Here is a 26,988-nt window from a genome sequence, read left to right as displayed (position 1 = left end):
CCCAACTCATAGATATGTGCAGGTACAGATAAATCTTTGGACTGACTAACCTCAAGAGGCTTTTGAAAGTCTAATCTGAGATTCCTTTAAAAAAGTTTAAGCAGAACCAATTTTAAAAGAACCTATGTGGCCAATCACTATTCCTGTTGCACTTTATGCAAATAATCAGACCAAATATGATGAGGCTAAAACCTATTTTTTGAATAATGTAGTCTGACCATGATCTATGCTTAGTAAAAATGGGAAGCTGGAGAGTGAGAAATTTTGTTTCAAAGCAAACTATAATAGACCTCTTATTAGATTCTAGCCTTGTTCATCAATTTTAAGTTTTTCTTATTTACCTATGATTTGAGCTGAATGTTGGACTTTTTCCTAATACAAATCTCCAAACTAACATTTTAAAATTTTTCTTCCATTTTTTCGATTTCTACTCAATGAAATTACTACTATCGTCTTGCTGAGGTCCTGCAAGCATACTTTGTGATATACAAACCCCAGGTAAGAGAAATTTGTCAGACCACCACTGTCTACTTCCATTTTAACTGAAGATGCTTTGAGTCTAACATGCAGACACCTCAACTGACTTCCCTCCTGACTCTAATGAAATGGGTTTATAGATTGCTTCAAACACTAACATTTGTTTTCTTCTGTTTAAAAGCTCATCAGCAATGCTGTCACCTGAAAGGAGACACAGCTGTTTAGTGAAACTGGCTTATTCCCAAGAATGGGAGACTGGTTTACTGGGATCCTTTGTCACTCAGCTATTAACTAATTTTGTCCACAGACTTAGCTTTTAATGTGTGAAAATTCTGGGGAAGTTTGTTTGGAGGATGCTGGGGCTTAGAAAACTATACCCCCAAACATGGCATGTTGACATATGCACAATTAAAGAAGAAACCTGCTAGGCATAATGGTTTAAACTCTCTGACTCTGGTAATTCTGAATAATCCAATCACATTAGATTTCCTTCTGGCAAAACAAAGAAGTATCTGTGCAAAAGCTAACACAACTAGTTAAGAAGAGAAAAGATTTCCAAACAAGCTAAATGGTTAGAAGAGGTATGTGTCATAGACCTGGTTAATGATGACTTTATCTAGCTTACTATGAGAGTGGGAAACTGGTTTGGGGTTCTTTTACAAATTCTTGTTATTATCATTATTGTCTTCTTGCTCATCTTTCTATTCCCAAAAGACTACAGGGACTAGTAACAAAAGCACTGGCATTTTTATCATGCAGAGTTGGAACCCTACACTTGGCACGTGAGAATATTTACAGGCCACTGCAAAGCAGTTTCATTCTTCAAATCCTGATCAGGGTCCCCTTATCTGTGCCCTTGTCAGCAGGAAGCAGCCAGAATGTCATGGCTCGATTCTCTCCTTATTGATCACATCTCAGGATTGAGGAATGAGCAAGGCAAGATGAGACTGAAGCTGCCCTCACAGGGTTATCAAGAATTCTGGATAGAAACATAGTTATAACTAAGCATTAATCAGGTTGCACTTTGTCCCACTTCCTTGTAACCCATAGTCACCAGGAAGCACTACATACTGACCATATGCATCCCTGTAGATAAGATCTCTGATAGCAGAATGATAAGGCTTTTAAGAATTGCTTAACATGTTTTTCTGATTCCATTTTCAAGTGAAACAGCTGAAGCCAACCGGTTTGAAGACCTCCACAGAGGAATAAGATCAGTACGAGGACAGTTTCTTCACCTTCCTATTTCATGAGATCACCTTGCATTCTCTGTCCAATCAATGATTTCCACACTTTGGACTACTCCAAACCCTTTAAAAATCCTAGCTCCAAACTCCTCAAGGAGATGGGTTTGAGGTTTCCTCCCACCTCCTCATGTAGCCCTGCAGCTAAACCACTTTCTCTGCTGCAAGATATAATAAATTAATAAACAAATGAACAGATAGATAGATAGATCAATCAATAAATAAATGAATAAAAGGTCTTAAGTAGCAGGTAGCACTGTGACAAGTTGCAATAATTGGAGAAGAAACAACTATTATATCATACAATTTAAAAATATATATAATTAAAAACCCAGAAGTGAGTAAATCACCAATCCATTTCTACATAATCATAAAATATATAAATTATACTACTCTGAATATGTCAGCAAAGCTTTTCTCTATTTCTGGTGCTCCTGTTGACACTGTCTTGTACTTTTTGGTCTGTCTTCTATATAGTATTCCCATCCAGTGTTGCCTACACTCATCTAGACCACACATGTACAAAGACTACTATATTCCTCTGACCTAATTAATCTGACCTAACCAAGAACACTTTACAAGTGGCATCAAGGGACCGGGTTCAAAACTGCAGTTATTCATGACCTCATGCCTCTGTCCTACTCACCTTGTTCCATTTACCTGAGTAAATCCAACACCATGTTGTAAATACATACATGAAAACTTGGATTTGTTTAACAAACTCATGGATAAGAATTTTAATAAGTGGAGGTGATAACTTGACTATCCATGTAGGAATAAGTAAATCCCAAACTCAAAGTATAAAATAAAGATTAATTAGACTTTTTTTTTTTTTTTTTTTAGTCAGAGTCTCACTCTATTGCCCAGGCTGGAGTGCAGTGGCACGCTGCTCATGGCCACCACAGCCTCGATCTACTGGGTTCAGGTGATCCTTCCACCCCAGCCTTCCAAGTAGCTGGAACTACAGGTGCGCACCACCACATCTAGCTAATTTTTTTTTTTTGGTAGGGATGAGGTGTCTCCAAGTTGCCCAGACTGGTCTCAAACTGTGGGCTCAGGTGATCCTCTCACTTCGGCCTCCCAAAGTGCTGGAATTATAGGCAAGAGTCACTGTGCCCAGCAATTAGAGTTTTAAGTGTGAAAACAATTAGAGCAGAATAACCTATTATTAGAAGAGAAAATCTTAGTCTTATGTTAGGCAGGAAGAGACTTCTTAAGTAAGACAAAAAGTTACAAGCTATAAAGAGAATAAATAAATTTGATTTGGTTAAATTGTAAAATGCTGGTAAGACACAGGAGACTATAAGCAAATTTAAAAGCAAGTCATAATATGAGAAAAGACAGTTGTATCATGTATAAGTGTAAAGGACCTGTAATTGAAATATAGATAGAATTCCTATAAACTATTAAGAAAAAATATCACATAGAAAAATGGGCAATGGGCCTGAAGAAATAATTCACAAGCCAAGAGTATCAATCAATAAACACAAAAAGCATGTTCAAGGTGCAGAGAAATGCAATTTTAACCCACCCCTTTACCTAAGGAGCAAGGATCTCACACTGTCAGGTTTTTCTCAAAGGTAGAGTATACAGTGCTTGAATTTACTGGGAGTATATTTGGACACATCTTCTGGCAAACTAGCAATATCTAGTCGGTATGTGGCCAACCTACACCTGGTAAATCCACCTCTAAGCACATAACCTAACAAAACTCTTGCATATTTGTCTAAGGAAATACAAATTGTGGAATATTTAGACAAAGCAATTATATATGTACAGAAGTAAAAATGAATGAACTGAATATCAAAACTATTAAATTGGAAAAATTATCTTGAGAAAAACCAGGAAGTTGCATCCTATACAATTTCTTTTTTAAAAAATTTTTATATTTTAAGTGGTTTATACACAGGTGAAGTTTGGGCCTCCCATTGGATTTCACTTTACCTGGATTAGGATCAGGCACCTTATTGATGTTATGTGCCCCCTCCTCCCCTGGCAGTGTCATGCTACTGCCAATTCTTTCAATAACATACATTTGAAACTATGTAAAGCAACAAACTGTATTATTTAAAGAAGCACAAAAATGTAATAAATGTAGAAAAACTTTGCCTAGAATTATAAACATGAGTTGACTTCTGAAGTAACTGCATTGGGATAGATAGCAGGCTTCAATTTTATGTATTTTATTTATTTTAAAAGTCTGAAACAAATGTAGTAAATTATTTTTAAAGAAAATTTTGATGTTGTTTCTATGCTTGAAATATTTCATAATTTAAAGAAATTTGGCAGTAGCAATTTTTGGTGAAGATAAAAGAGGATCTCTCATTTTACTAGATCTAGGCTTATATATTAGAGCATTTACTTAAGAACCATTTGAAAACATCAGTAAAGTAAAAAATGTACATATTTTAAAAACCGGCAGGTCTAGTTCTATCCACATATCCTGGAAAAATGTGTATGCATGTGATCAAGGAGAATGATATGTGTGTGCTTGTTGAACCATGGCTGATAGTAGCAAAAACAGCAAAACATCGTAATGTCCACTAGTAGAGGACACATGATTTATTTATGCAATACAGGCCAATGCAATGATTGAAATGAACAAATTAGATCTATGTAGTCACATAGATAAATGCCAAGTATTACTCTTGAGTGTGAAAATAGCATGAGGCTCAAATGGGTCTTCAACTCTCAACATTTTTCTAACTTAAAAAAACTTGAAGAAAAAAAAACTACTAGGTAATATTGGTAAAATATGGTTGCCCACACATGGAAGTTTGTAGTTTGATTCTGTGTAACTTCCAGTATGCTTGAAATAATATATTTTAAAAAATTAAACGCAACTATGGTAGGTACTGCAAATGACTTTTAATAACAAGTTTAAGTTGAATTATTGCTCTAGGTAATACAAAACCATGGGAAACTTTAAGAGAATATATTATTTTTCAATCTGAAATTTAGACAAATGAATCTATTGGAGTAAAAGGATAAATGAGCAAGCAGTAAAAAGAACCATTAGAAATTCACATTAGCACATGCGACTTAAGTTAAAGAAACAGAAATTAAACTGGAAAGAGACCACAGAAGACAGAGACATTCCACGTCCACACCAATAAGATGTGGCATTTAGGTGGATGTGGTGAATGAGAGAGGAGTTAGTTTTGGCTCTGAGGTCTAATACTAAATAATTTTGAAAGGAGTGGCAGTGATACTAGAAATATCTACTTACATATGTCTGTATGTGACAGTTACTGGTTCAGAAAGGAAAATAATATGTTCTATTTAGATGCATTGCCTGGGAATAGAGTAGGTATATAAGCGTAAAATATTTCATAGAAATTCAGGTATGCCCATCTGGAGACTGAGAGTGAGATTAAGTATTAAAATATCTATTTCAAAGAAGTCTTTTGAGAAGTAATGATAAAAGCGTAGGCCTTAGGACTTTAAGGAGTCTATGGGAAAGAAACTAAGGTTAAAAAACAAACAAAAAACAGACCATAGGAAGAACTCTTGCAATGGCAAGTGGCAGGAGGAAAGCATGAGGAGGAGAAGCCAGTGAAGGAGAAATAGTAGAAAAAGGTAGGGGAGGCTCATGTTTCTGAAACCCTGTTCCTTCAGCAGATGGGACAGTCAGGTACCAGAAACAGAGGAAGTACATTTAGGGCTGGAAATTGGTGTGGTGTATATGAAGGAAGGATCAGAAGTGGAGGAATCTCTGGGTGATACTAGCTGTACTTCTGGTGGCTGACACTAATTGAAGTGATATTTAAAGATTTATTATTATTATTATTATTATTATTATTATTATTGACAGAAAAGAGCTAGACAGACAAAGATCAGGAAGTCCAGCACTCCAGCTGGGGAAATCTGGAGGCCTCATTGCAAGGTGTGGTCACGACATCGTCTTGCTGACAATCTCCACACTGGTTCCATGTCCTTGCATGCATCAATCTATGCACATAATTTTGTTAGACTAATATGTTTAAAACACACTTAAACAAGTAATAACTCTGGAGTGAAACCCCAACATGCCTTCCCACTTTGTGTCAAATATAAAACCCAGCAAAATGTTTTTTCTATGGGAAAGAAAGAAGTGTTGTCTCAAAGAGGTGAAATTCAATGTGAAATAGTCCACAATGATGATTGTTCTTCACTCTAGTAAGTCAAGTCTGTATTTGTTGTTTAGAAATACCGATTATTAATAGGCAAAAGGGTGTGGGGTCTAAATGCACCAGGCATTTTGCATATTTTATCTTATTTTATCAACAGCTTGCAATAACTCTATTTGACCATTTGGCATTTGGCCATTTGGCACTTATTTCACAGATGGAGATATGGAATTCGACAGTCAAGAGACTCAACCAATGGTCTCGCCAGTGTTTTTCCTCTGCATTATACTCTGATGATATTCAGAACTTGGTACTCTTGAGCTGAGGCTTAAATAATGTTAATAATCTGAAGCACTGGATTTTCCTAAAGTGAAAGTCTATGGAGAGTTGTTTCAGAGACAAAACAATGTAGTCACTGATAAATTCCTTCTAAGTAATAAAATCACATTTTATAAAAACCAACATCAATGAGATGGAAGAAAAGTCATTTCAGAATCATTCAGAATCATGCATATGGAATATTTTTGTAAACGTTTTTTCATGTTTTGCGATGAAGACTATTGAGAGCATTTAAAGTGATGCATGCATCTTAGGGTTTGAGTTGGCAGACTGAACACATAACAGGAAAAGTGATCAAGAAAGCTGAGGAATCATTCGTGATATTTTCTTTGAGACTAGGAATTGAGAAACTCATAAAGGACTGTTAAAGGTGAGCTATATGAATGGGGGCCCCCCCAAAGCAAAATCTATTTATTAAAAAATTGTGCATTTATTCTTATATGTTTAAACTTCATTCACCTTCAAAGTACTTTATACACCTATCAAGACACTTCTTCCACTACTCAAAACCATTTTTGAACTCATCAATTTTGATGACTTTTAAAGTGCTTCTATCATCTTTTGCTTCACCTCTTCCACATTTCATCTGGAGAAACTTAAAAAGTTGCTCCAGCCAGATCAGGTGAATAGGGAGGGTAGGGCATGGGAATCAAGCCATTTTTGGTCAAAAATTGCTGAACACTCAGCATGGTATGGGCAGGTGCACTTGGAAATAATCCATCATGAAATCGGCAAATAATGAAAGAATCTTCAATAAAAAATTCACTGAAGCTGAATGCAACCTCCCACAACAATACTAGTAGTACACTGCTAGTACACTGTTGCCAGCGGGTTCCTAGAACTCTTACCTAGTCGGGGGACCCTGTATTACAAGGGCCCCACCCTCTAAAAGATAATTCCATTTTTGGGTGCCCCTCTCATATGTAAAAGCAAGTTTTAAACTATAAAAAGCCAGTGAGAGTAGCAATTGTTACATTGATTTTTTAATAGAAAATTCCACTTGCTGTAAAACAGTCACTGCACAATCTTAATTTATGTATTTTTGAAATTTCACAGTAAATGTTAAAAATAAATATGTACAAAAAACATTGCCAAAGGGGCAACTGAAATAAATAAAATATCACAATATAAAAAATATCTCTGAAGATAATGCTGTAGAACTTAATTATTTAACAATTTCAATAGTCTTTAAAACAAAACCTATCTGCTCCAAAACACTAATGCATTTTATTGTAGTTTTTTGCATATTTTATTCTTTAAAAGGCTAAATCTTAGTGCTTTCACAAAATGTTTCAAAAAATAAATTTAATTGAAGATATAAAATGTATTTTGTAAAAATTAAACATTGAATTGTGCCTGTTAGGTAAGACACGACATTTTCTGGCTGGTATATTTCCAATTACGGACTTTGTACTGTAATACAATTGATATTGCTAATGCTAATTACAAAGGTGGAAATGACAAAATGCCTCTCTGAAGGCATTGCCAAAACTCTTTTACATATCAATCAAAACCGCAGTGGCACAGTTCTGAATGTAAACTTATCTCACAATTTCTCAAAAGTGTATTGACTGTTCTCTTTTGTGCCAGGCTAGTCTGGTAATAATCTTACTTATCATTGTATCCTCCTATGTATAATAAGTGCTGGGCTTGTTGGTATTAACAGTATTTTTGGCTTCGTTTTACTCCTTCAGCCATAATATATTTCATAAAATATATCCTTAATTAATACATATTAAGATATGTTAATATATCCTTAATATTGCTAATCAAAAAAATTACCAAATTAATCACAGAGTCTACCTGCAGAGCAAAATAATTATTTCCTTCATCATTGATTTTGAATCATGGATAAATCATGGATATCTAAATGGTTTAGGCGCTATTATATATTTTTTAAAAAACTAATTTTTGTTTTCCCTTCACATTCTAGTCAGGTACTGAAATTAACCTGTCAACAGAGAGCATAATAACTTAAACTTCTTAGATGCTTTGTTTGGGACTTAATTACTGTGTATTCTGGGCACTTACTGTCATTTAAAAAGAAATTATGACTAGGTATCACTTTGAGTATCAAGATACCTAATTGCACTTTTTGGACGGAAATGCAGCTCAGTGATTTATCTTTTACTGGAGGTACAAAACGGAATTTCATTGGAACGGCATTGAACTTTATCTTCTTCTAAGTAATGAATTCTTTTAAAATGTAGCCTAGATGACTCTAGAGCTCAACATCAAGGGCACAGAAGTTTTGCACTGCTGTTTGCCTCTAAGTCAACAGAATGTTCAAACCACTCGGCTTCCAGTAATTAAGATATTCTATGGGCAAACATACCTTATACAAACCTCATTTCACAGAAAACACCTAGCTGAAACTGCAAAAGGATTAATATTTATATTTTCCACAATTTAAAGAGAGAAAAAGTCATGGCAAAGTTCCAATGAATCATTAAAATACATGATATATATACTTAAACATGAAAAGGATTCATCTCATTATTGTTTTTTAGTTTACTATTACTTCAATACTAAGTTTAAGAACTGACTGGTAGCCAGGCTCCATGGCTCAGCCTGTAATCCCGCGCCTTTGGCAGGCTGAGGTGAGTGGATTGCCTGAGCCCGCGGGTTCGAGACCCGCCTGGGCAGCGAGACCTCATCTCTACAATAAATCAAAAAATCAGCCGGGCGTGGTAGCGCGTGCCTGTAATTTCGACTACTCGGAAGGCTGAGACGGAAGGATCGCCGGAGCCCAGCAGGTCGAGGCTGCGGTGGCCGGGAGCGGCCACTGCACTCCAGTCTGGGCGACAGAGTGAGACTCCAACTCAAAAAAAAAAAAAAAAAAGAACTGACTGGTGCTAAAAATTGTTCCCGTCATGTTTATTTTAAACCTATTTTTATATTTTAATATTTAACAAGTTATACTTTATGTATGTCTGAGAACTCACTGAGAAAAGCTGTCATCATTCACCAGGCTTAGATAAAATATAAAATTTATCAAATATTATAACTGAAAAACATTCTTTGACATAAAATGTCCAAAAAGTCCATTAGAAGACAACAAAAAATATCTTAACCATATGCAAATAATGAAACTAGACTCCTATCAATCACTATGTACAAAAATCAAATCAAAATGGATTTAAGACTTAACTGTAACAGCTGAAATTCTAAAATTACTGGAAGAAAATAATACAGAAATCCTTCAGGACATCAGTCTAGGCAAAGATTTATTGAGCAATACCTCAAAATCATAGACAACCAAGGCAAAAATTGACAAACAGGATCACACAGGCTAAAAAGTTTCTGTATAGCAAAAGAAACAACCAGGAAAGTTAAGAGACAACCTGCAGAATGGAAGAAAATATTTACAAAATATTCAACCGACAAAGGATTACAACAAAAATATATAAATAACTCAAAAAATTTAATAGCAATACAAACAACAATCTGATTAAAAATTGGGAAAGATAACTGAGAAGAAAATTCTTGAAATAAAACAAGTGACCAACAAGTCTATGAAAATGTTCAACATTACTAACCATCAGAAAAATACAAATAATAAAAATCACAATGAAATATCATCTTACTGCAGTGAGAAGAGCGATTATAAAAAAGACAGAAAATAACAAATGCTGGTGAAGATGTGGAAAAAGCGGAACACTTGTACATTGTTGATGAGAATGAGAATTAGTACAGCCCCTGTAGAGAATGGTATGGAGAGGGCTCAGAAACAAAAACAGAACTACCATATGCTTTAGCAATCCCATACCGGGGTATATAGCCAAAAGAAAGGAAATCAGCACATCAAAAACAAAATCTGTACTTCCATGTTTATTGCAGCATTATACACAACAGCCAAGATATGGAATCAACCTAAGGTTGATTAACCTAATCTGTTTTTTAACCTAATCTGTTCAAAAACAGATGAATGAATAAGGAAAATGTGGTATATACACACAATGGAATGTTATTCTATATACAAGAATAAAATCCTGTCACTTGCAGCAACATGGATGGAACTACAGGGATTTATGTTAAGTGAAATAAGCCAGGCACAAAAAGACAAATTTTTCATGTTTTCATTCATATGTGGGATTCAAATTATGGATCACAAGGAGGTAATGAATAGAATGGTGTTTACCAGAGTCCTGGAAAGTTAGTAGAGGGGAGGGGAAATAGAGGGGTGACTGATGGGTACAAAAATATAGTTAGAATAAATAATATCTGATATTTTATAGTACAACAAGGTGACTATAGTGCCCAATAATTTATTTTTTATTTCAAAATAACTAAGAGAGTAGATTTATAATGTTCCCACCACAAAGAAATGACATGCTTGAGGTGATGGATATCCCAGGTACCCCGATTTGATCATTACACATTGTATGCATGTATCAAAATATCACATGCACTTCATAAATATGTACAACTCTTATGTATACATAAGAATAAATAGAATAAAAATATCATAATTGCCCTAACTTTCCAGCAGCCTAAAATGTTATATGCAACCAAAGACAAAAATATGGAAGTTTGAAAACTGTAGGCAGGGCTTGGTGGTTCAACCTATAATCCCAGCACTTTGGGAGGATGAGGCAAGTGGATTGCCTGAGTCGGCGGGTTGGAGACCAGTCCAGGAAACTTGGTGAGACCTTGTCTCTACAATAAATCAAAAAATTAGCCAGCTGTGGTAGCATGCACCTGTAGTTCCTGCTACTTGGAAGGCTAAGGCGGAAGGATCTTGGAACCCAGCAGGTCAAGACTGTGGTGGCCAGGAGCTTTGCCACTGCACTCCAGCCTGGGCGACAGAGTGAGACTCCAACTCAAAAAAGAAAAAAGAAAATTATATATTCAAACAAGATGAAGTTTTATACAAGACCAAAATTATATATATATATATATGTATGTATATATACACACATATATATATAATTTCAAGGAGACAATCACATCATAGCCTATGGTGAACGAAGTTACTTAGTTACTTTGATTTGTGCAGGGCAAATCCTCACTGCCCTACGTAGTGACCCTCGGTTACAAATAAATACTCCATGAGTTCAGAGAGAGGAAAAACTGCCAGGCTGGGGAAGATAGGTGAGACATTCTGGAGAAAGTAAGATTTGAGCATGTTCCTAAGTAGGTGAAATTTGAAACAGGCCACAGTAGGGTTCATAAATTGTTAAGAACAGAAGCCATCTGTTTTTCCCACTTCCTGCTACGTTTCTTCAAAAAACTCAGTGATCGAGATGAAAAGTCTTCAATTTGAAGGGAACAGTTCTCAGTCTCTCCAAAAGAAGAGACAATTTTATGGCATATGTGTTTTCATATGTGGCATGTGACTAGTAATACCATTAAATCATATTTACATATTCCTATATTTATCCAGATAGTTAAATTTTATGCAAAAACACAAATTTTCTAAAAATGGATTTTTTATGCCATTATGACTTGGATTTCAGAATAATTATATCACTAAGACTGTTCAGCGAAGCATATTCATTCATCATAAGGACATGATTATTCTCTCCCCTTCCCTCCCTTCCCCTCTCTTCCTCTATCTCCCCTCTCCTCTCCTTCTTTCCCTTCCCTTCCTTTGGAAAAACTTGTCTAGACATCTGGAAAGCAGAAGAAATGGAGTAGCTATAGCAGAGGGCACTGTGAAATGTGCTTAATTAATCACATCTAATTATGTGTTAATTAAACTAACCACATGATAGGCTCAGTAAATGAAGAGTATATTCACTGGAAATTTTTATATGAATATATAGCCAATCCCAAGTCTCTAAAAATTGTGTTACTCTTAAATTAATCTTTTCCACATTTAGTAACCTTGAGATTTAATATATAATTTATACAGTTGAAGCAAATATTTTCACCCTGTCTTCTGTGACTCTAAAAATATTGCTTATTGCTTTGTTTTTTAAAATATTTTTTTCCAAAACTAGAGTTTGCCTCATGAATACTTTGACCTTTAGTGCTAAAAATGAAATAATGCACTCTTGTACTTTTTTTAAGTAACCTAAAAAATTACATAGTATATCAATGTGACCATCCATATGAATTCACTATACCAGACTTTGAGTTTAGTTGCTGATGTAAAACTTTGGTGAAATAAATATTTGGTGCCTATCTTTATAATAGTAATAATTATTTAAAAGCCATATTGGAAGGCAGGGACCTCACATTCAAACCATCACAAAATGGCACCCTTCTCCTTTATCTACGTTCTTGATGATGTGTGGACATTGACAATCTGTTGATCAAAACACAGCCTTCCTCAACCTGAGTTTCATGAGAGAATTAAGACTTACAAAAAAGGACTGGAGTAATTATTTTCCTCAATTCACAAGGATTGGACAGCTACTACCATTTTCCATACTGGAGGGAAGTTAATTTATGACATATATAGGAAGTCTTGGGGCATTAGGCTTTCTTATCACATGGAAACCCGCTTCAGAAGGGCTGCCAACATATATGTTTCTTTTCAAAGGGTTGTCTCAGGAGGCTTGTGGCAGTATCTGCCTATCAACTCTACTTTTCAAGGATTTTGAGCTCATAGACCAATCACTGTTTTAGATCTTGCAAATTATTATGATATTCAATGTTGGCAAAAACAATGAGGTTGGAATTCTTATTCCAATTTTATAATTATGAAAAGTGAAATTTGGAGGTATTTGAAACTTACTGTAGATCACACAATTCAAACTTGACAGGAGTTATTAGTTAAATCCTGGCTGACTGATTCTAAAACACTATACTCTTTCAATTTTTCTACATTACTGCCACTATAGCTATGCCCTAACAGATTGTTGGTTATGTTTGTAAAATGGGGCTGGATTTTTATACATTTTGTTATATTTAAAATAATTATAGTTACACATGCAGTTGTAAGAAATAATACAGGATGATCATGCATATGCTTTATCCAATTTTCCCTATGGTAACTTCTTATAAAACTGGAGCCCCATTTCATAACCAAAATACTGACATTAACAGAATCAAGATATACAACATTTCCATCACCAATAGGAAACCCCAGTCTTGTGCTTTTATACTATTCCTTCTACCTCATCTACAAACTTCACTCCCTGGCTCCTGTCCAAAACCTTTGGCTACTACTAATCTGTTCTTTAATCACTGTAATTGTATTACTTCAAGAATGTTGGATAAGTGGAATCACACAGTATATAACTTTTGAGGGCTCATGTACTTATACTCACCATAATTCTCTTGAGATTCATTATTACTATATGTAGCAATAGTTTGATCCTTTGTTACTGCTGAGTAATATTTCATGGTTTGGTTGAACTATTCACCCAATGATGAACATTCTGTTTACTTTCAAATAAATAAAACTGCTAGCACAAATAAACTAGCTATTAACATTCGTGTAAGCCGGGCTCGGTGGCTCAGCCTGTAATCCCGCACTTTGGGAGGCTGAGGTGAGTGGATTGCCCGAGCCTGTGGGTTCGAGACCTGCCTGGGCAACTTGGCGAGACCTCACCTCTACAATAAATTTAAAAAAAATAAAAAATTAGCCAGGCATGGTAGTGCGTGCCTGTAGTTCCAGCTACTTGGAAGGTTGAGTGAAAGAATCACTGGAGCCCAGCAGGTCGAGGCTGCAGCGTCCACTGCACTCCAGTCTGGGAGACACAGTGAGACTCCAACTCAAAAAAAAAAAAAAAAAAAATTCATGTATAGGTTTTTGCATGGACAAAAGTATTCGTTTCATGTATAGGTTTTTGTGTGAATACAAGTATTCATTTCTCTAGAATAAAGGTCCAGGAGTGTGATTGTCAGTACTTATGGTAGTTGCATATTTAGGTTGTTAAAAAGCTGCTAAATTGTTTTCCAGAGTGTCTAAACCATTTTACATCCCTACCAGTAATGTGTGAGTGATCCAGCTTTTGTGCATTCTGATCAGCATCTTGTGTTGTCATTGTTAATTTTTTGTTGTTGTTTGTTTTAGTATTTTCAGTAGGTGTGTAAGTGATAGTTCATGGTGGTGTTAATTTGTATCTTCTTTAAGGGCTAATAATGTTAAACATCTGTTCACGTGCTTATTTGCTATCAATATAACTTATTTGGTAAAATGTCTAATCATTTATTGCACATTTTTCTAACTGAAACATGAGTGTGTGTATTTTAATTTTACTGTAGTTTTGAGAGTTTTTTATATTAGTTCTATGTCAGAGCTGTGTAATTTGTAGTTATTTTTTCCCAGCTGATACTTTGCCTTTTCGTTCTCTTAACAGGGTTATTCTCAGGAAAAAAAGTTTTTATTTAGACAGATAAATCTGCCAGTTTTTCCTCTCATGGATCATGCTTTTAGTGTCAGGTCTAAGAACTCTTTGCCTAGTCCTAGGTTTTTCTTCTAAAAGTTTCACCATTTTATATTTTACATTTAAGTCTGTGATCTATTTTGAGTTGCAAAATGTGAAGTTTATGCGAAGATTCACTTTGTTTTCCTATGGTAGCCCAATTGCTCCAGTTACATTTGAAAAGATATTCCTCTTTATTGAGCTATTTTTGCACCTTTGCCAAAAATCTGTTACGTGTGGGTCCATATTTAAATGAACATTTTCTTAATTATGTGATCTTAATGTATCCTTCCATCAGAACTCCTACAATTCTCGATGAATGAACAGAAGAATTTACTAATGATGCTCTAATGTTCAAACTAGAAGTGACTATAAGAGAAAACGGATTCTACTGTCTGTGTATTGTTAAGGACAACGATTTAATATTCACTACTCTAAAACATTAATTATTTTAAGATATTTTAAAATTTAATTGAGTCGCTTCCAATAATACCGTTTTCTCAATTATATGTATTACTTTCAAGCAACAGAAGCTGCCAGTGGCTGATTTTGATAGGAAAAAAATTAATACATTTTCATTATTTCAAATAGGAAGAGAACTGGAGAACTAGGCAAAAGACTAAGCAACCATAAAAGCGCTCTGAAAACCATAAAAGTACCTCTAAAATCATTAAAGTGGCTTTATGAGAATATTGTCTTTAGTCAATAGGAGCAGCAATTTGCATTGTTTCTGCTTTTGTATCAGTAAATTGAACCGATAGAAAAGATTTCTCTGTCTTCCCCGTGCCGATTCCTCCACTGAGTTGCCTTTTCTGTCACTAACTGAAAGTCTATCTTTGATTCATGTAATTTGTAAAACCTAGTTCATGTTCTCATGCTTTAGTTACAATAGAGACACACATTTCTAGTATTTCATCTTCTATAATGCAAGACATCATTTGCTACTTTCACTACCCAAAATATGGGCATACTCAGCAAATACAAGGAGAGACTAAAGTTATGGGTGAAAAAATAAATGACAATTGGCTAATACAGCCATTCATATTGTTAATTTGTTTTGTTACTTATGGAGACATAGGTTAATCTTTTTCTCCTAGCTCACTAGGGTTCCATGGTAATATATGGGTGATAAACAACTTGCTTTGAACATTATTCTGGTGAAAAGTACTTCATTTATTCTAGAATCACTTGGGGAGATTAAAACCAAACCAAACACAAATAAGTCTCTTGCCCAGAGAGCTATTAAATTAGAATCTCTGGAAGTGGGTCTCGCAGTTGCTATTTGTTACAATAAACAAACGGGAGAGAAAAAAAACCCTCAAGACCCTTCTCCTGTGATTGTGATATGTATCCATGGTTAAAAACCATTGCTTTAAGAGGTTCTCTTCATTAAGTCAAATGCTTAAGCAGGCTTATTACTTCTTATTGTCTCATTTTGTCCCCCTGCATTTTCACACAAAAGCAGGTTAGACACACATGCTACATGTAACAGTTGTGGTTAGTCCTGTATTCAAATATCTTCATTTTTATGCATTATCACAAACCCTATTTCTATTCTAAATTGCTTTGAAAATATTCTAAGTCAAATAACCACATGGAAAGGGACTACAGCGAGGAAGGAGCTATAGCCAACTATTTTGGCTATCAGTGGGGTTCTGGAAAATCACATGATCTCTAGCACCACACAAAGAAATCATAACATTCAACCAGTGAGAAAGTTCCATTCTGTTAATGGTGCACTAGGTAATTCAAAGGCAGCCCACATGTTGATGATCAGAAATGCTGCACAGAGTGGAAATTCATCTATTTAAAGGTGCTGATGACTACCAGATACATAATTGATAATTTATTCTCACAAGAAATTTCAAAAATTCCAATAGATAATTCTAGACTTGAAATAAAATAATGAAAATTGACAGGAATGAATAGTTCTAGCAATATATTATTCACAGCTGAATAGAAAATTAGTGAACTGAAAGAAGTGTTAGAAAAATACTCATCCTGAAAATTCGAAAGACAAAAAAAGGAGAGAAAAAGCATACAGACACAAGAAGGTATGGTAGAAGTTGCCTCCCGTATCTCTTCTTACTTATATATGAGTAAAAAAAGAAGAGAAAGAATGGACAGAATTAATACTTGAAGATGTAATGGTGGATAATATTTCAAAACTAAGAATAAAATCAAGCTATAGAATCAAGAAGCTCTATAAGCCTCAAGAAAGATGAAGTGAATAAAAACTACATTAATACATATTGAAACAAAACTCCTGACAGTCAAAGATAAAAAAGATGTTAAAAGCAGCCAGAGGAAAAATGACTAATCATTTTCAAAAGGCAAATATGACAGTCCCCTGATTTTTCAGCGCAAACAATAGTAGGTAGAAGACTTATTTATTCCCAGAGCTAGAAAAACATTACTTTTGTGACAATATTTCTCAATCCTGGCTAGCCCTTAGAATCACCCAGTACTTTCCAAGATACTAAAACTCACTTCTAGTTGGTCTCCTCGCCAGTAGTCCTATTTCACTATATCTATTCTGCACCCTTGCCTGAGGGATCTTGTTCATTTGAGAATGAACATTTAACTCTTTTGGAAAATGCATCAGCAACTTCATAAATTCTTAGAACACTATAAGTATCCTTATCCTGGGTCTTTATTTCATAACTTCACACCCACCAGACACATATTATTATCTGGATAAGCAATTTCTTGTGCATGGAGCTTTTAACAAAGCGTTCTTTACTCATGATTTCTCAGCATGGTGGTCACATTGTCTGAAAATCACCAAGGTGCATATTACCCATATGGACTCAAAAGGTATGTTCTTGCTATTACCTCAATCCTCTTTCTCCCCAACTCATCCATCTATGCCCTATCTCCTCAACTAGGAATCAAAGAACAAAAGAAAGAACATAAACATCTTACTTATCAGGAACAAGCTGCTGCACTGTAGCTACTGTGTTACACAGCCATGCACACAAAACTGAAAAATATAAAATTGACTCTGATCTTCTGATTTAAAAAAACATAGTCTGAGGCACCGAATCTCTAAATGGGAAAACCATTATCACATCATTCAGAACTTAATGAGTCTTAAATCAAGTACAATTTAAACACGTGGGTTTCTAATTACTTAGATTTAAACACACAAGTTATTAAAAAAAAAAAAGTAGCCACATAGCTGGTAGAAGTATCAGCCAGGCATCAAAAGACCTGACAGGAAGCATGATACAGTCCTTGGAAAAATTTTACTTATATCATCACAATGTTTACAAGTGAATTTCTCTATCTGAGATAAATTTTGTTTTGTATTCTTTCATATTATAAAACATTGAAGACTGTCAGGAAATTGGTGCTACTTGCCTGATTTAATAGACAATTAACTTTAAATTTCAAACATTTTAGTATTAACAGTATAGTTAGTAGTTTAGAGGAATCTAACATGCTACACATTTTCTCTATTTTCTAAAAAAAAAACCTCATAGTGTGGAAATGGTTATAAACTCAGGTATTACATTAAAAACACTTGAGGGAATGTTAAAATCATAACCATTATGAATTCTAGCCAGACCAATTCAATGAGGAAAGTCCAAGCAAAAGTAATAAGCTCTGCAGGTGACTCCGATATGTAGCCATAGTTGAGAATGATTTTTTTTCTAAAATAAAGAGTTAAGTAATGTAGATAATTATGTAGAGTACCAGGAAGCAACAGAATGTGTGTACAATATCCAATATCCTTCAGAATTCTAAATAGTTGTCCTGTTTTTAATTTATAGAGTAGTACATTTCATATTTGCACATAAATCTGGTAGCTTCTAGTTAAAGTCAATATCATAATTTGGCACTAGATGTACTTTGAAAGACTTACATAGCTAATACAGTACTTTGCTAATACATTACTTAGTTAATACATAGCAAAGTGGAAAGAAGTCTATAAAAGCATCAGAAAAATTACATGGATACTTTCAACAGCATTGCCCCAGGGTCCTTAAAGCACCAGGAAAATGTATTCCTAGTTGCTACTAAGTTAAACAAAAGGGTGTATTTTTCAAAGTGAGTTCAAATAATTTAAAAGTATGCTTTTTATTCTTATTCTTGCATGATATGTGGTTTTAAAAAATATCAGAGATATGTAAACATAAATAAATATAAAATGCACTGATTGCCTTTCAAAGTTATAGTTTTAAATACCATATATATATGTAAAAATATAAATACCATATATATATATACACTGTTTTTTCCATGTTAGACAAGTATCACATATATTTTTCCAAATAATGAGAAATATGGGCATGCAACAACTTATAAACTTTCCTTGTTTTCTATAAATACTTTTTTATAAACATTTTCTTCTTCTGATGCGGGGATGCTACTATTTAGTAAGGAAAAATAAAAATTCTGTGTCTATGGGTATTAACACACTCTTTGGAAATATATACATATTCTACTTAATGTGTACATATTAATATAGGTATATTATATTTAATATATAACATCATGTATGTATATGTGTATACATACATACATACACATACACACATTTTAAAGGATAAGATTGGTTGGATAAAAGAAATTTTGTATTTACAACTAAAAAATCATGAGGAGAAAAATCACTATGCATGCAATAAATCATATATATTTTTACACAAATGAGTAAGAGAGTGCATATATACAAGTTTTTGAAACAAGAGAATTTTTTTAAAAAGGATCATCATTTAACTACATCGGTTTTGATTTCTGTCCCTTTCTAGCAGCAAGCAAGATAACAACGAAACAGACAACATGACCCAGCCTTTCAGGGAGAGACTATGGTGTAGATGAGTACTATCAATACCCAGCACTTGGGTGACACTGTCATACAATTTGCTGCATGACTATATCACTACATACCACCTTTTGATTTTGCCACATTCCAGTAAATCTATACAGTTTTTGTTTTCACTTATGCTTTTCTTTAAATGAATTCAATTTTCATCAAGTTCATTTAAACATAATCTTTTATATGACCACCCTAAATAAAAGACCCTTTTCCATAAATAGAGTTTGGGGTTGTTGTCAATGAAAATGAAACTGTCCATTCAGAGTGGCCTGGACAGATATCTGTATAGTTTATCATTATTGTAGCATAATTTTTTCACTAACTAGGCATTTTTTTTTTTTTTTTAGTTGGAGTTTCACTCCGTCGCCCAGACTGGAGTGCAGTGTCCGCTCCCGGCCACCGCAGCCTCGACTTGCTGGGCTCCGGCGATCCTTCTGCCTCAGCCTTCCGAGTAGCCGGAATTACAGGCGCGCGCTACCACGCCCGGCTGATTTTTTGATTTATTGTAGAGATGAGGTCTCGCTGCCCAGGCGGGTCTCGAACCCGCCGGCTCAGGCAATCCACTCACCTCAGCCTCCCAAAGGCACGGGATTACAGGCTGAGCCACCAAGCCCGGTTTAAATAGGCATTTTTATCTGCAACCTAAATAACTTAACAGTGAGTACAGTGAATGACCATATCAGCTTTACACCAAGTTAACAAATAAAGGAAACCCATTTACTTTGAAGGGTGCACATCACTGTGTTGCTACTTATCTATGGTTACTGCAAAATAATAGCTGTTGCTTAGTGAATACTGAACTGAACTTGAAGTGATACACCTAGATTAGAGTATACACAAACATGCAAACCTAATGTGTGTCTCTATAACTGTGGATGATTCATTTTACATCTTTTGGATTCTAGTTTATATGTAAAATGGGGATAAAAAGTGAATATGCTGTCAAAATTCTACTGGGAGAATTGTATAAGATATATGAAAAGTCTTTTCAAGCTGTGAAATACCGAGTACACACAGACTGCAATATGATTATGAAGCAACAGTTTGTGAAGTGTCAAATTAAAATAAGAATCAATGTGTTTGTGCTCTCGGTAATTTTATGGTTAAGCCAAAAAATTAACCAAGCTTTTTTTTGGGGGGGGGGGGCAATAGTTTCAGTAAAACAGCAGACAAAAATATCTTGCTCAATCACAAAGATTACAACCATCACCAATAATTTCAAACACCAAGAAAAAAATACTTTTGTCTTTATTTTCTCTACTTCTAACAAAATATAATTTCTTATTTGACTGACAAGTGCAATATTCACATTGAGCAATAGTGATACAATATAAAAATAAATTACTCAGGATAATCCTGCTTTGTATCTTAAAACAAAACTAACAAGAGTTTATGCAGAAAGCTAATAAAAATGTCCTCTAACTAGAATTTGTGGGATCTGAAGACCAAGTTATAAGGGCTTGAAGAAAAAAGAAAATTCTGTGAGTAAAGTAAGGCAAAACTAATAAATCTGAGGCTAAATACAGTATGCTCCCTTTTAATTTTGTTATCTCATTTTGATAGAAATTGTATTTTTCTTAAAATAAGCACTTCAAAATGTGTGAGACCTACCTAGAGGTTTTCTGTAAATAGTGAGAATACATGTAATTTTTATTTTATTTGTATTCTTTACCTTTTATCTTCTTGAGTTTATAAAATGAAGTTGATATAAATAGAAGCAGCTAAAGATACATACACTTGATATTCCTTCTCAGTAGTGTCTACATGGCTTATCATCCAAACAGGACAAAGCTTACTAATAAAAACACTTCAAAAAGATGACACATGTCAAATACACATTTATGTCAAAGCTATTTAAGGAAATTGGAATGTATATCTCACAGAGATATCTGACCACTGCATGACTACCCTGCTCACAATTTATTAATTTTAGTCACTTGAAAGATTTATCTAAGGACTGTGTACAACCTTTTATATCAAAGTAAAGAAATGCCATCTTTAAAGTTCACTTTGCCAGTAGCCATCTGTAAATTTCTCAAGATAAAAACTCAGACGTGAATCTTTCCATCTCACCCCTGATTTATCAGCTTCTTCTAGATATTAGGATTGCTTTTATTTTCTTGGGTTTTGGCTTTAATTTTTACAATTCGAATAACATTTGGGATGTTCATATACACATAGAAGGAATTTTCTCAAATGGGAAAAAGAAATAAACAATGTAGATAGTAGAGATTTTATGTATACCTGAAATGTCATACATATAAACACATAGTCGCAAATAAAGTGTTATACAGGAATTGGAGAAAAGATCTATGAGATCTTTTTCTACTCTAAAATTCTAAGAACCAGCAATGTTTTCAGGCATATAAACAGATACAGAAATAAGTGGCAACTGAACACAGTATTCAGAATATATATAATAGTTACCATGAATGAAAATCTAGAATAAAATAGTTAAAAAATTGAAACTTCCTTACATTTCGAATCCCTATTTAGTGAGAAAGACATGAGTGATAAATAAACATGAATATCACAGATATATTTCAGAAAGCAATGCACAGAATTCATAATATTCTAGAATGAACAAAAATTTAAACACACTTATCACAACTTCTGTATCTAAAATTCTTAGATTGGGAATTCACATATGAAGTAATGATCCTGAAATTTATTTTGAACTTCTGAATGGCCAGAATTATTAAGTTATCTATACATTTTATCTTAAATATATTTACTGCATATAATTGGCAAATTGGTAATGAATGCAGTACCAAATATAATCTCTCTTCACAAAATATTTTCTAGAGATTTGAGAGACTAAAGAAATGTTGAAGTGCTCCAATGGACAAAAAACAAAACAAAAAAAACACCTATTAAATTGCACATGCACCCATTTACATTTATTATGAGGGAGCTTCTATAAAAGGGTAAATTTTCATAAACATCTCTCATGAACACCTACTTTCCTCCACCTATTTTGAGCAGAGGAAAGCTGTTTATAAAAGGAAAGGAAAACTCACAACGTTTACAGAAAAGAGATCAATAATCATTAAGCCAGGAATGGAGGTGTCATGAGGTTTTAATTGAAGAGGGAGAAAGGGCAAAAGGGAGGTCAATCCACAATAAGTTGTTAAAACAAATGGGAAATATACAAAAAGTAAAATTCCGAATAGGTGTTAGACTCCTAATGTTAGTGCTCATCAACACTCCAAATGTGTTCCTTCACGTTTCCCTGCATCCTCTACAGTCAGGTTGGAGTAAAGTGACTATTACTGGCCCAATGTACTATCAATTGTTATAATGAAGGCATTATTTATTGTAAATAATCCTGGCTTAATTCAATATGACTTTAATACACACATACATACATACAAACAGACCAGTGTAGGTTGACTGATAGAGTAGGCATTCTAAGATATTTTGATAATTTGTTTAATGTGTGTGTAAATGAAAACACACACACGCCACCCTATCCTGAGACATTTTTCTAGCACCCACACATACTAATACCAATTTTGCTAAATAAAAAGGAAAAGTCTGTATAACACACTATTTTGCCTATATGATTCACATTCACAAAGTGTCTGTGAATTTGCACATTGATGTACTTCAATGGAATTCCTTGAAAACAATGATATGAGGCCTGAGTCTAGAATTAAACAAATTATAGTAGTCTTGAATTTCTACAATGATGTTCATGATGATAACTGTGATGACAAAGATATCACTCCAGAATGCTGCACTTAATTTTGATAGATTTATACAGTGAATAAGACAGGTATCGCGTTATTAATGTTTTTGGTGATTGAGTCTTTAGTTTGGCTGCAAAGCAAGAACAAATTGGACATTTTGCAATATATGCATTGCTTACTAAACATAACCCATTAGGAATCAAAATAAAATAGGCAATCAAGGCTAAGGGTTACACACTGTTGACCAATATGCTTTTGTTGTTGTTGTTTTTAATAGTGTCAGTAAAAAAAATTGGCCACAATGGTACCTTTATTATAATACCAATCATGTAACAGATAAGATGAGTAGAAGAACTAGACAAAATCTAAATCTTGCAAAAGGAAAACAATATATTCATGGAAACACTAATATATTTTAACTAAAATTTAATACATCATTTAAATGAATGACATTTTAGAAGTCATGTCATTATACCTTTAACATCCTAAACACCTATATAAATGTAATGACTGAATAAACATTTTTAAAAAACAAAAGTCAAATTTACACAAATGATTCTATTTATTTCACAAAATTATTTTCCTAAATGGAAGAAGAACAGATTAATTAGTCAAGACAAATTTCAAAGCAGACACTCAAAATTTATTTAACACACTGCTTTGCCTAAGCAGTGGGCTGAGGACCTGTATCCAACAGGTTGATAGTATTCCCTAGTGAGACAGAGGACAAGAGCCCTTTTGAACATTTAAACTGAGAAACACTTCTGCAAGGGTTGGCTCACTGCCTAGACAGCAAGAAATACCTTCTTGCCCTCATTCGGAATTACACCAAACAGTAATCTGTGAAGAGTAAAGGGTACCATACAGCATTTCATCATAAACTATATTTCATGTCAGTAATTATCTCTGATGCAACTGGTCTCATACCCAGTCTTTGTTTTTTCCATTCGAATACTGCAGCATTTGGTTTTTGAAACCATGAGTCCTCTCCATAATAAATCAAATATCTATAAATGGAATTATCAATCGGAATTATTCATATTTTAAAATTTAACTTTGCAAGTAAATTATCTAAGAAACACCATGTGTCTAGAGTTAAAAAATAATATTTTATTTAGAAAAGTTTGAGTCCATACAATTAGGACTATGTATTATTAATTGTACAAAGAAAATATTAATGTTTGCACAATCCCAATTCCAATTGTATGATTTGAGGTATGACTTTTTAAGGCACACAGTACTTGCTTAGAGTTTTACTATTCTGCAGGACTCAACAAGCTTCACAGAATCATCTGTGTGATATTCTGTCATTTGAATTCACTCTTCTGAATATTAGAAATATTCTAAATAGAAAAGTCTCTAAAGGTTTCTTTTAAATATAAATGATATTCTACAAAATAGTCAAGGTGAATTTAATATTCTGATTTAATATTAAAATTAAGCTAAACTGTTTCAACAAAACTTTGAAGTTCACATTTGTATATAGACACGCTTTTATTGTTTCTATGAAGGTGCACTTTACAAAGGCAAACCGCTAAGCACTGAAGGTAGATAAAGAGGCTTTGGAAATGTAGGAGTAAATGTACATCTGTACACATAGTTAGGCGGAAATGGTGTTTTAAAATGATATTTCAAAGGCTATTAAGGCTATAGCTACCCCCCCAAACATTCAATGCTCTTTGCTTGGCTCCTAGCTTATAATTAGGCTGCATGTCAGTTTTTATTGTATGATATCCTGGAAAGCTTGGATGAGGGAGGAATCCTGTAAACTCCAGGGCCAAGGAAGGGGATACTCGGTCTATTTTCACGTGCACACTGTCCGTGAAAGCAGATTCACATTTCGCCTGAAGGTTTAATCCATTCATTAGTTCATACAGTCTGAAGTGTCAGGCACAACTACATTTCAAGAGGACAGAAGGTCGACAAGAATGAGCAAGCCCACCGTCAGGGAGCAAAAGGCTTCAAAGGTCAAGTTAAGACGATTTTCCCCTCCAGCTCCAGCTCCGCGTCTCTGTCTCCTTTCTTTGCGGACAGCTGTGCGGGTGACAGATTTGAGCACTGCGTCCCGACTGCGAGTCACAACCGGCCTGCTGGACAACCGCAGCTTTTCCCGTGGGTCCGTCCTTATCTCCCAGGAAAAGAAGGAGGCGCTTGCTTCCATCCAAGAAAAGCAGGTGAAACCTTGCTGAGGTCTGAACCCAGCGCCTGCTCCCTTACCCAAGTGGGGAGCACCGCAGCGCATGAGGGCTCCAACCTGGAGGGAAAGGGGGCGCGTGTGGTCACCCAGCTTCGCACTCGCTCTTCCAGGCGCCCAGCCTACGACGGATCTGCTCAAGTTCCAGAATGGGCCCCCTGTGTCCTTGGGATACAGTCTGCACCTTTAATGCGAACCCAGCAGAAGCAGCACAAGAAGGCAAGTCTGCCTTTCCATCCTTCCGGTCTCCAACACCCGCCTCCGCTAACTCCCCACAAAGCGACCTCTGGGTGCCTGGGGATCTTCCCTCTTTGGGGGATTCTATTATGCCTCTGTTCAACATTAGCGCTGCTTTTCTTTTGTTTTCTTTTTGTGGGGAAATCAGCGAAGTTCTCCCCTCCTTTGGAGCCCTTCTCCAAGTTGGAATATTTATTCATTCAGTAGGGAAAGCAGGGAATGTTCTAGCTCAAGGCCGCTTTGCCCCAGGATGCCGGAGCGTCTTAGGATTGGAACTTTGAGGATGATGAGGTGGAGACCCAACCAGAGAATCCAGAAAACAAGCACTTTTTCCCCCAGATGGAGTTTCCCTTCCCTCTTCTGAACTGTTCGGTCTGAGCGGCCACCGGACATCGCTGGTTCCCCAGCGACCTTCTCCCTGTCGTTCTGTCCACCCCTTATGTCCGAAGTGGGCCGCCCTGCGCCCAGGAGCCAGTCCCTCCTCTCCCGTCCCTCCAGCGCGCACTCCAAGTCCCCATTCGCAGTCAGTGCGTCCCTCTTACCTCCTGGTCTGGTCACTAAAGAAGTTTTGAACCCTGGGGTCTACACTGTTTCCCTCCCAAATCAGGCAGAGCATCTCTCAAGAAGAAAGTAGGAAAACGTCTCCATAAACTTTGCTGCCGCGGACTCTCGTGTCACATCTCTGCCTGTACACGGGCGCGGGCACACGTGTCGGGGGACACAAACAGGGCGAAGGAGACTGCCGGTGGGCGACTGTGAACGGTACAATAAACTCGTTTGCAATAGCGGACAGGGACGCGCGGCGCTGGTGGGGCATCCAAAGAGAATTTCCAAATGAGCCTGGGAAGGGGGCACCAGAAAATGGTGATTCTAAACACACACACACACACACACACACACACACACACACACGCACACACACACACGAGCGTCTGCACACACAGCAGTTCCACCCGACAGGCTCACACTTTTGAGAACACACCACCGTGGATGGCACTGTAAATCAGTCCCCTCCGAGGGACATTCATCTTTGGAACTGACAATCCCTTTCGTCTCCCGGACTTCTGTGTGGTCAAAAAGGGCTCCGCGCGCTTGAGGATGGGGACCGAGGCGCTCCCGGGTCCCCAGCTCCGCCTGCAGAGCCCCACGGTCAGGCGCGACCCCAGCCCAGCCGAGCAACAAGCGGGCTGTCTGCGGGAGGGCCGGGTCCCTGTCTGCCCTGTCCCCGCACGGGTCACCTCTCCCTGGCCCCTCCAAGCAACTCCCCCCCGCCCCCCAGCAGCCAGCCAGCCGGGCCAAAGCAGCGGCGGAGCGCCGGCAGAGGAGGAGAAAGCCGAGCGAGCAACTCACCCCCAGCTTCCTGCTGCGGATTTTCACGTAGCCCTGCTTGACTATGTCGTTAAAGTTGGAGGCCATGGCCAGCGCGATCGGGCTCGTGCGCTCCGCGAGGCGCTTTCCGGCGTCGAGAGCCGCCGGCCGCCGCCGCCGCCGGGTCCGCGCAGGTCTCGCATCCAGCCAGCCGCCGCCCGCAGCAGCGCCGCCGCCCGGTCCTC

At 36.1% G+C, this 26,988-nt stretch overlaps 1 protein-coding gene across 1 annotated transcript in view; it reads right to left on the bottom strand.

The window, feature by feature from the left end:
• Nucleotides 1–26,979, bottom strand: part of DOK6 (docking protein 6) — a 546,111-nt gene extending 519,132 nt beyond the window's left edge. The window contains exon 1 of the mRNA XM_008067862.2: nucleotides 26,786–26,979. Within this exon, the coding sequence (XP_008066053.1) occupies nucleotides 26,786–26,851 (66 nt within the window). The 5' untranslated portion in view covers nucleotides 26,852–26,979. The remainder of the gene's footprint in view (nucleotides 1–26,785) is intronic.
• Nucleotides 26,980–26,988: the final 9 nt, after the last annotated feature.

Source organism: Carlito syrichta, unplaced genomic scaffold (genome assembly GCF_000164805.1).
Source record: "Carlito syrichta isolate Samal-C Ts95f unplaced genomic scaffold, Tarsius_syrichta-2.0.1 Scaffold309798, whole genome shotgun sequence".
In the NCBI taxonomy this organism is placed as follows: Eukaryota; Metazoa; Chordata; class Mammalia; order Primates; family Tarsiidae; genus Carlito; species Carlito syrichta.
Note: the sequence above shows the minus strand (reverse complement) of the source record. Positions and strands in the feature narration are given on the sequence as shown.